The 11,192-nt window shown below is 35.9% G+C and overlaps 1 protein-coding gene across 8 annotated transcripts in view; it reads left to right on the plus strand.

Annotated features, from left to right (window-relative positions):
• LOC115230957 (leucine-rich repeat-containing protein 4C) overlaps nucleotides 1-10,163 on the plus strand; it is a 49,637-nt gene extending 39,474 nt beyond the window's left edge. For 4 of the 8 annotated variants that reach the window (XM_029801061.2, XM_036499882.1, XM_029801062.2 and 1 more), the window contains 4 exons: nucleotides 1,766-1,837; nucleotides 4,518-4,589; nucleotides 7,287-7,358; nucleotides 10,078-10,160. In XM_029801061.2, the coding sequence (XP_029656921.1) occupies nucleotides 1,766-1,837; nucleotides 4,518-4,589; nucleotides 7,287-7,358; nucleotides 10,078-10,153 (292 nt within the window). In that variant the 3' untranslated portion in view covers nucleotides 10,154-10,160. Of the gene's footprint in view, nucleotides 1-1,765; nucleotides 1,838-4,517; nucleotides 4,603-7,286; nucleotides 7,359-10,077 lie in introns of all 8 variants that reach the window. The other 4 variants (XR_004997603.1, XM_036499881.1, XM_036499884.1 and 1 more) reach the window with 4 other exon arrangements.
• Nucleotides 10,164-11,192: the final 1,029 nt, after the last annotated feature.

Consider the following 11,192-nt stretch of genomic DNA (forward strand, 5'->3'; position numbering starts at 1 on the left):
TCTTTATCTTCTTCTTCTTCATTTCTTCTAATCTTCTTTTCTCTTCCACTTCTCCTTCATTTTCTTCTTGTAATTCTCTTCCTCCTCCTCTTCTTCCCCTCCCCCACCTTTTTCTTCTTGTAATTCTTATCCCCCTCCCCCTTCCCATCCTGTTCCTTTTTCACCTTCCTCTTCTTCTCCTTCTTTTTCTCCTCCTTCTTCTTCTTATTATTATTCTTCTACATCTTCTCCTTCTTCTCCTCCACCTTTTTCTTCTTTTTCTTCTACTCCTCCTCGTCTTACTCCTCCTTTCTTTTTCTTCATCTTCTTCTTCTTATTATTATTATTATTCTCCTTCTTCTTCTTCTTCTTTTTCTTCTTTTCTTCTCCTTCTACTTCTTCTCCCCCTCCTCCTCGTCCTCCTCCTCCTTCTTCCTCTTCTAATTGTTTTTCTTCTTCTTGTTCTTCTTGTTCTTCTTTATTTTCTTTATTTATTTCTCTTCCACCTCCTCTCCACCCCTCCTCCTCCTTTTTCTTCTTGTAATTCTCCTCCTCCCCCTCCCCTCCTGCTCCTTTTCTCTCCTTCTTCTTCTTCTCCTCGTCCTCCTTCATTTTCTTTTTCTTCTTCTCTCTTTTCAATATATTTTGTTCTATTTCTTTTTCTTCTTCTTTTTCTCCTTCTTCTTCTTCTTCTTCTTCATCTTAAACTTCTTCTTCTTCTTCTCCTTCTCTTTCTTCTTTATCCTCTTATTCTTCGTCCTCTCGCCTGCTGCTCCTTCTCTTTCTTCTTCTTATTCTTATTCTTATTCTCTTCCTTCGTCTTCTACCTCTCCTCCTCGTCCTCCTTCTTATTAATTTTTTCTTCTTCTTCTTCTGCTTCTTCTTCTTCCTCCTCTTCTTGTTTTTCTTCTACTCCTACTTCTACCACTTTATCCTCCTCCTCCTTTTTCCCCTTCCTTCTACTTCTATTCCTTTTTTTCCCCTTGTTTTTCTAGTTCTTCTAATTCTTCTTCTTCTTCTTCTACTTCTCCTCCTCGTTTTCCTCCTTCTTATTCTTCTTCTCTTTCGTCTACTTTCTTTTTTTTCTTTTTCTACTTCTTTATGTACTTCTCCTCCTACATTTTTCTTCTTCTTATCTTCTTCTTTTTGTTATTCTCCTTCTCCTCCTCCTCTTTCATTTCTTCTTCTTTTTCTTCTACTTCTTATTCTTCACTTTCATTCTCCTCCTCCTTTTTCGTCCTCTTCCACCTTTTTCTTCTTTTCTTCTCCTTCTTCTCCTTCTGCTTCTTCTTATTGTTCTTCTCCTCCTCCTCCTACTTCTTCTTCTTCTTGTTGCAATTCTTCTTCTTCCCCTCTACCTCCTCATCCTCCTTCTTTTTCTTTTTCTTCTTCTTCATCTACTTCTCCTCTTCCACTTCCTATTTCTTCTTCTTATCTTCTTCTTTTTATTATTCTCCTCCTTCTCCTTCTCCTTCTTCTTCTTTTTCTTCTTATCCTAGTTCTTCCTCCCTTTTATCCTCCTCCTCCTCCTTTTCCTCCTAATCCTTATTCTTCTTCTTTTTCTTCCTCTTCTTTTTCTTCTTCTCCATTCTTCTTCTTCTAATTATTCTTCTTCTTCTTTTCTTCCTCTTCGCCTTCTCCTCCTCTTTCTTCTTCTTCTTCATGTTTTTCTTCTTCTTCGTTATCTTTCTTCTTTTTCTTCCTTTCATTCTGAAGTCACAGTTTCTGGTGTTTTCTCACAAATATTTTCCATATAATCTATTTTACTCTTTCTTTACTGCTATAGATCTCTGTTCAAGAACAAGATTTCAACCATCAAAGAAGGTGCATTTACGGGGCTTTCAAATTTAAAAGAATTGTAAGTTCCTTCGGTTTCTTGATACTATTTTCCGAAAGTAATAATTGATGCTGATATATAAGCTCACAAATGTATAAAATTTCAGACTGCGCCAAACAAAATCAATTCGAATTTGTAGAATGAACACGATTTAGGGAGATAAAAAGAGAATAGGAGAGATTGAGACAATGTGAAAGAAAGAGAGAGAATTTGAGAGAGAAAATGAAATAATAGGAAAAATATAATGTTCCTTTATTGTAGTTGCTTTGTTTCAATTCGCATCTCAATAACTCAGTTTTGTTCCACAAATTTCAATGATTTTGATATGAATTTGTATTAGAAATGGTAACCTTTGTGAGTTTACATGTTTGCATCAAATATTTTAAGCTGAAGTATATGTGTATGTTCATATATAAGTGTAGTTCTGTGTGAAATGTGACTATATCATTCCTTTATTTTATATTTTACATCCTCCTCCATTTCTTATTTCAATATTCTCCTTCGTGTTTCGATATTATCATTCAAAATCGAATTTTGTCATTCACTTCACGTTATTTATGTAATAGAGCAATTGAAGTGGAAGCGGAAAATATATATTCGAATAATATAGTCACATACGTTCTATCTGTAAACCTGAAATACTTACTGTACTTGTAAGCTGGAATATTTGGCCTGATACAATTAAAATGCTGATATATTTCTTGTAAGCGTGTGTTTTCTAATATTCTTGTGACAATGAAGCGATATGAAATAAATAATCTCTCTCACCATATTTCCACAAGGGTGAGTGGGAATATGTGTGATGTGAGTGTGCATAGCCGCATTCCGTCGTACTATGAATATAGAATATAAGAATGTGTATGAGTGCATTTGAATATGTTGATTTCTGATTCCGTATATTCCTGATTTTTCTGCCATGTCTTTTCGCCCAAAATTTTTCTTTCTATCCTTGAATTATTTCTGATATTTCGAAAATATTTTCAGTTTCATCTTAAACACCATGATTTTCAATGGTTTTCTTCTTTTCGTCTTCTTCTTCTTCTTTTTCTTCTTCTTCTTCTTTTCTTCTTCTTATTCTTATTCTTATTCTTATTCTTCTCCTTCTTCTTCTTTGTTCTTTTCTTATTCTACTTCTCTTCTCTGCCTTTTCATCATCTTTTGTCATTCGTCTTCTGCCTCCTCATCCTACTTCTTCTTCTTCTTCTTTTCTTTCTTCCACTTCTACTTCATCTACTTCATCTTCTTCTTCTTCTCTTCTTTTCTTTTTCTTCTATTTAACCTCCTCCTCCTCCTCCTCCTGGTCTTCCTCCTCCTCCTGGTCCTCCTCCTCCTGGTCCTCCTCCTCCTCCTGGTCTTCTCTCCTCTTCTATTTTTTCTTATTTTCTTTTTTATTTCATTTTCTCTTTAAATTCTCTTCCCCCTCCACTCCGCCCCTCCTATCTTATTTTTCTTGTAATTCTCTTCCTCCCCCTCCTCTCCTGCTCCTTTTTTTTTCCCTTCTTTCTTTCTTCTCTTCTTCTTTTCTTATTCTTCTTTTCTACTTTCAACTTCTTCATCTACCCTTCCTCCTCCTCTCCTTCTTTTATTCTTATTATTATCTTTTCTTCTACACCTACTTTTTCCCTATCATCATCTTCCTCCTCCTTTTTCCTCTTCCTTCTACTTCTTTTTTTCATCTTCTTTTTTTCTACCCAATCCTCTCCGCCCCTCCTCCTCCTCTTTCTTCTTCTAATTCTCCTCCTCCCTTCCATTCCTGCTCCTTTTCTTCTTCTTCTGCTTCTTCTTCTAATTCTTCTTCTTCTTTACCTCCTCCGCCTTCTTTTTCTTTTCTACTTCTCATTCTTCTATTTCTTTTTTTTTTCTTATATTCTTCTTCTCTTCTTCTTCTACTTCTATTCTCTCCTACCCCTCTTTCTTCTTCTTATATTCTTCTTTTTGTTATTCTCCTCCTCCTCCTCCTCCTCCTTCATCTTCTTCTTCTTTTTCATCTTCTCCTACTTATTCTCCCCCTTCATACTCCTACTCCTCCTCCTTTTTCCTCCTCTTCCTTCTTCTTCTTCTTCTACATCTTCTCCTCCTCCTCCTTCTCCTTCTTAACTTCTGTTTTTGTTATTCTCTTTCTCCTTCTACTCCTCCTCCTCCTCTCCTTCTTCTCCTTCATCTTCTTCTTTTTCCTGCTTCAACTTATTCTACGTCTTCTTCTTCTTGTTCTTCCCTTCCTTCTTCTTGCAATTCTTCTTCTTCCCCTCCCCCTCCTCATCCTCCTTCTTTTTCGTCTTCTTCTTCTTCTTCTTCTTCTTCCCTTCTCCTTCTTCGTCTTCTCCTTTCTTCTTTCTACTTCTTCACCTACTTCTCCTCCTCCTCTTCCTCGTCTTTCTTATTCTTATCTTCTTCTTCTTGTTATTCTCTTCCTCATACTCCTCCCCTTCATTCTTCTTCTTTTACTTTTTCTCCTACATCTTCTTCCCTTTTATCAGCCTCCTTCTCCTTTTTCCTCCTATTCCTTCTTGCTCTTCTTTTTCTTCTACCTCTTCTTTCTTCTTCTAATTCTTCTTCGCCTCCTCCTCTTCCTTCTTCTTCTTCTTTTTCTTCTTCGTTATCTTTCTTCTTTTTCTTCCTTTCATTCTGAAGTCACAGTGTTTGATGTTGTATCACAAATATTTTCCATATAATCTATTTTACTCTTTCTTTACTGCTATAGAAATCTGGGAAGGAACAACATTTCAACCATCAAAGAAGGAGCATTCACGGGGATTTCAAATTTAAACTACTTGTAAGTTCGTTCAGTTTCTTGATACTATTTTCCGAAAGTAATAATTGATGCTGATATATAAGCTCACAATTGTATAAAATTTCAGACTTCATCAAACAAAATGAATTCGAATTTGTAGAATGAACACGATTTAGGAAGATACAAAGAGGGAGTAAGTAAGCGAGACACAAAGAGAGAAAGAGAGAGAAATTGAGGTAGAAAGTGAAATAATAGGAAAAATATAATGTTCCTTTATTGTAGTTGCTTTGTTTCAATTCGCATCTCAATAACTCATTTTTGTTCCCCAAATTTCAATGATTTTGATATGAATTTGTATTAGAAATGGTAACGTTTGTTAGTTTACATGTTTGCATCAAATATTTTTAGCTGAAGTATATGTGTATGTTCATATATAAGTGTAGTTCTGTGTGAAATGTGACTATATTATTTCTTTATTTTATATTTTACATCCTCCTCCATTTCTTATTTCAATATTCTCCTTCGTGTTTCGATATTATCATTCAAAATCGAATTTTGTCATTCACTTCACGTTATTTATGTAATAGAGCAATTGAAGTGGAAGCGGAAAATATATATTCGAATAATATAGTCACATACATTCTATCTGTAAACCTGAAATACTTACTGTACTTGTAAGCTGGAATATTTGGCGTGATACAATTAAACTGCTGATATATTTCTTGTAAGCGTGTGTTTTCTAATATTCTTGTGACAATGAAGCGATATGAAATAAATAATCTCTCTCACCATATTTCCACAAGGGTGAGTGGGAATATGTGTGATGTGAGTGTGCATACCGCATTCCGTCGTTGATACTATGAATATAAGAATGTGTATGAGTGCATTTGAATATGTTGATTTCTGTTTCCGTATATTCCCTGATTTTTCTGCCATGTCTTTTCGCCCAAAATTTTTCATTCTATCCTTGAATTATTTCCTGATATTTCGAAAATATTTTCAGTTTCATCTTAAACACCATGATTTTCAATGTGTCTTCTTCTTCGTCTTCTTCTTCGTCTTCTTCTTCTTCTTCTCTTCTTCTTCTTCTTCTTCTTCTTCTTCTTCTTCTTCTTCTTCTTCTTCTCCTTCTTCTTCTTTTTGTTCTTTTTCTTATTCTACTTCTCCTTCTCTGCCTTTTTCATCTTTTTGTCATTTCGTCTTCTGCCTCCTCTCTTCTTCTTCTTCTTCTTCTTCTTCTTTTCTTTCTTCCACTTCTACTTCATCTACTTCATCTTCTTCTTCTTCTCTTCTTTTCTTTTTTTTCTATTTCACCTCCTTCTCCTCCTCCTCCTGGTCCTCCTCCTCCTCCTGGTCCTCCTCCTCCTCCTGGTCCTCCTCCTCCTTCCTCTTCTAATATTTTTCTTATTATTATTCTTCATTTTCTTCTTTAAATTCTCTTCCCCCTCCACTCCGCCCCTCCTCCTCCTATTTCTTCTTGTAATTCTCTTCCTCCCCCTCTTCTCCTGCTCCTTTTTCTTCTTTCTTCTTTTTCTTCTTCGTCTTCGTCTTCTTCTTCTTCCCTCTTCTTCTTCTACTTTCAACTTCTTCATCTACCCTTCCTCCTCCACCTCCTCCTTCTTATTCTTATTCTTATTCTTTTTCTTCTACACCTAGTTTTTCCCTATCATCATCTTCCTCCTCCTTTTTCTCTTCCTTTTCTACTTCTTTTTTTCATCTTCTTTTTTTCTACCCAATCCTCTCCGCCCCTCCTCCTCCTCTTTCTTCTTCTAATTCTCCTCCTCCCTTCCACTCCTGCTCCTTTTCTTCTTCTTCTGCTTCTCTTCTAATTCTTTTCTTCTTTTCCTCTCCTCCTTTTCTTTTCTTCTTCTCATTCTTCATTTCTTTTTTCTTCTTATATTCTTCTTCTCTTCTACTTCTACATCTACTTCTCCTCCTACCACTTTTCTTCTGATATTCTTCTTTTTGTTATTCTCCTCCTCCTCCTCCTCATCTTCTTATTCTTTTTCATCTTCTAATTATTCTCCCCTTCTTATCTACTCTACTATTCCATCCTACTTTCCTCCTCTCTTCCTTCTTCTCTTTTCTTCTTCTAATCTTCTCCTCCTCCTCCTTCTCCTTCTTAACTTCTGTTTTTGTTATTCTCTTTCTCTATCTCCTCCTCCTATACCTCCTTCTTCTTCTTCTTCATCTTCTTCTTTTTTCCTGATTCAACTTATTCTACGTCTTCTTCTTTTGTTCTTCCCTTCCTTCTTCTTGCAATTCTTCTTCTTCCCCTTCCCCTCCTCATCCTCCTTCTTTTTCGTCTTCTTCTTCTTCTTCTCCTTCTTCTTCTCCTTCTTCTTCTTCTTCTCCTTTCTTCTATATACTTCTTCATCTACTTCTCCTCCTCCTCTTCCTCGTCTTTCTTATTCTTATCTTCTTCTTTTTGTTATTCTCTTCCTCCTCCTCCTCCCCCTCCTTCTCCTTCTTTTACTTTTTCTCCTACTTCTTCTTCCCTTTTATCAGCCTCCTCCTCCTTTTTCCTCCTATTCCTTCTTGCTCTTCTTTTTCTTCTACCTCTTCTCCTTTCTTTCTTCTTCTAATTCTTCTTCACCTCCTCCTCTTCCTTCTTCTTCTTCCTTTTCTTCTTCGTTATCTTTCTTCTTTTTCTTCCTTTCATTCTCAAGTCACAGTGTTTGATGTTGTATCACAAATATTTTCCATATAATCTATTTTACTCTTTCTTTACTGCTATAGATCTCTGTTCGAGAACAAGTTTTCAACCATCAAAGAAGGTACATTCACGGGGCTTTCAAATTTAAAATACTTGTAAGTTCGTTCACTTTCTTGATACTATTTTCCGAAAGTAATAATTGATGCTGATATATAAGCTCACAATTGTATAATATTTCAGACTGAACTAAACAAATTTAATTCAAATTTGTAGAATGAACACGATTTAGGAATATACAAAGAGAATATGAGAGAGCGAGACAATGTGAAAGAAAGAGAGAGAATTTGAGAGAGAAAGTGAAATAATGGGAAAAATATAATGTTCCTTTATTGTAGTTGCTTTGTTTCAATTCGCATCTCAATAACTCATTTTTGTTCCCCAAATTTCAATGATTTTGATATGAATTTGTATTAGAAATGGTAACGTTTGTGAGTTTACATGTTTGCATCAAATATTTTTAGCTGAAGTATATGTGTATGTTCATATATAAGTGTAGTTCTGTGTGAAATGTGACTATATCATTCCTTTATTTTATATTTTACATCCTCCTCCATTTCTTATTTCAATATTCTCCTTCGTGTTTCGATATTATCATTCAACTTCGAATTTTGTCATTCACTTCACGTTATTTATGTAATAGAGCAACTGAAGTGGAAGCGGAAAATATATATTCGAATAATATGGTCACATACATTCTATCTGTAAACTTGAAATACTTACTGTACTTGTAAGCTGGAATATTTGGCCTGATACAATTAAACTGCTGATATATTTCTTGTAAGCGTGTGTTTTCTAATATTCTTGTGACAATGAAGCGATATGAAATAAATAATCTCTCTCACCATATTTCCACAAGGGTGAGTGGGAATATGTGTGATGTGAGTGTGCATACCGCATTCCGTCGTTGATACTATGAATATAAGAATGCGTATGAGTGCATTTGAATATGTTGATTTCTGATTCCGTATATTCCCTGATTTTTCTGCCGTGTCTTTTCGCCCAATATTTTTCATTCTATCCTTGAATTATTTCCTGATATTTCGAAAATATTTTCAATTTCATCTTAAACACCATGATTTTCAATGTGTCTTCTTCTTCGTCTTCTTCTTCTTCTTCTTCTTCTTCTTCTTTTTGTTCTTTTTCTTATTCTACTTTTCCTTCTCTGCCTTTTTCATCATCTTTTTGTCATTTCGTCTTCTGCCTCCTTCCTCTTTTCTCTTCTTCTTCTTCTTTTCTTTCTTCCACTTCTACTTCATCTACTTCTTCTTCTTCTACTTCTCTTCTTTTCTTTTTCTTCTATTTCACCTCCTCCACCTCCTCCTCCTGGTCCTCCTCCTCCTCCTGGTCCTCCTCCTCCTCCTTGTTCTCCTCCTCCTCCTGGTCCTCCTCCTCCTCCTGGTCCCTCCTCCTCCCTCCTCTTCTAATTTTTTCTTATTATTATTCTTCATTTTCTTCTTTAAATTCTCTTCCCCCTCCACTCCGCCCCTCCTCCTCCTATTTCTTCTTGTAATTCTTTCTCCCCTCCTCTCCTGCTCCTTTTTCTTTTTTCTTCTTTTTCTTCTCCGTCTTCTTCTTCTTATTCTTCTTCTAGTTCTTCTTCTTCTTCTTCTTCTTCTTCTTCTACTTTCAACTTCTTCATCAACCCTTCCTCCTCCTCCTCCTTCTTCTTATTCTTATTCTTATTCTTTTTCTTCTACACCTACTTTTTCCCTATCATCCCCTTCCTCCTCCTTTTTCCTCTTCCTCTTCTACTTCTTTTTTTCATCTTCTTTTTTTCTACCCAATCCTCTCCGCCCCTCTTCCTCATTTTTCTTCTTGTAATTCTCCTCCTCCCTTCCACTCCTGCTCCTTTTCTTCTTCTTCTGCTTCTTCTTCTAATTCTTCTTCTTCTTTTCCTCCTCCTCCTTCTTTTTCTTTTCTTCTTCTCATTCTTGTATTTCTTTTTTTTCTTCTTATATTCTTCTTTTTCTTTCTACTTCTTTATCTACTTCTCCTCCTACCCCTCTTTCTTCTTCTTATATTCTTCTTTTTGTTATTTTCATCCTCCTCCTCCTCCTCCTTCATCTTCTTCTTCTTTTTCATCTTCTCCTACTTATTCTCCCCCTTCATACTCCTACTCCTCCTCCTTTTTCCTCCTCTTCCTTCTTCTTCTTCTTCTTCTTCTACATCTTCTCCTCCTCCTCCTTCTCCTTCTTAACTTCTGTTTTTGTTATTCTCTTTCTCCTTCTCCTCCTCCTCCTCCTCCTTCTTCTTCTTCTTCTTCTTTTTCATGCTTCAAATTCTTCTACGTCTTCTTCTTCTTGTACTTCCCTTCCTTCTTCTTGCAATTCTTCTTCTTCCCCTCCCCCTCCTCATCCTCCTTCTTTTTCGTCTTCTTCTTCTTCTTCTTCTTCTCCTTTTCTTCTCCTTCTTCTTCTCCTTCTTCTTCTTCTCCTTTCTTCTTTCTACTTCTTCATCTACTTCTCCTCCTCCTCTTCCTCGTCTTTCTTATTCTTATCTTCTTCTTCTTGTTATTCTCTTCCTCCTCCTCCTCCCCCTCCTTCTTCTTCTTTTACTTTTTCTCCTACATCTTCTTCCCTTTTATCAGCCTCCTCCTCCTTTTTCCTCCTATTCCTTCTTGCTCTTCTTTTTCTTCTACCTCTTCTCCTTTCTTCTTCTAATTCTTCTTCGCCTCCTCCTCTTCCTTCTTCTTCTTCCTTTTCTTCTTCGTTATCTTTCTTCTTTTTCTTCCTTTCATTCTGAAGTCACAGTGTTTGATGTTGTATCACAAATATTTTCCATATAATCTATTTTACTCTTTCTTTACTGCTATAGATATCTTGGTTCCAACAGCATTCCAACCATCAATGAAGGTGCATTTACGGGGCTTTCAAATTTAAAACAATTGTAAGTTCGTTCAGTTTCTTGATACTATTTTCCGAAAGTAATAATTGATGCTGATATATAAGCTCACAAATGTATAAAATTTCAGACTGCGCCAAACAAAATCAATTCGAATTTGTAGAATGAACACGATTTAGGAAGATACAAAGAGAATAGGAGAGAGCGAGACAATGTGAAAGAAAGAGAGAGAATTTGAGAGAGAAAATGAAATAATAGGAAAAATATAATGTTCCTTTATTGTAGTTGCTTTGTATCAATTCGCATCTCAATAACTCAGTTTTGTTCCACAAATTTCAATGATTTTGATATGAATTTGTATTAGAAATGGTAACGTTTGTGAGTTTACATGTTTGCATCAAATATTTTTAGCTGAAGTATATGTGTATGTTCATATATAAGTGTAGTTCTGTGTGAAATATGAATATATTATTCCTTTATTTTATATTTTGCATCCTCCTCCATTTCTTATTTCAATATTCTCCTTCGTGTTTCGATATTATCACACAATTTCGAATTTTATCATTCACTTCACGTTATTTATAATAATAATAATAATAATAATAATTGTGTACAGTGCTCAGGTGCACTACAACTCATCTAAAGTGTATATATAATCAGGTGTAGTTTCGGCGGATTTCGGAAAGCATGAGGGCCTTAAAAGATGCAGTGTCATGGCAGTCAACAACTGACGCAGGCAGTTTATTCCATGCTTCAGCAACTCTGAGCGTGAAAAAATGTTTCCGAAAGTCATGGGAGCTGTATTGTTTTCTGACTTTGTAGGCATGTCCACGTGTGTTAGACACATGGAGATCAAAAACGTGTTCAGTGTTGTTGTTGGTGAGGTGGTTGATAACTTTGTGGGTGTTTACCAAGTCCGTCGCCAAACGCCGGAGCTTCAGTGAATCCATGCCCAGGGAATCAAGGCGCTCAGAATATGGTAGGTGTCTGATGGAGGGTATGCGTTTGGTTGCACGTCTCTGGACAGATTCCAGGAGGTCAATGTTCTGTGCAAGATAGGGGTTCCAAACTGATGATGCGAATTCCAA

Source organism: Octopus sinensis, unplaced genomic scaffold (assembly GCF_006345805.1).
Source record: "Octopus sinensis unplaced genomic scaffold, ASM634580v1 Contig16917, whole genome shotgun sequence".
NCBI classification, from domain to species: Eukaryota; Metazoa; Mollusca; class Cephalopoda; order Octopoda; family Octopodidae; genus Octopus; species Octopus sinensis.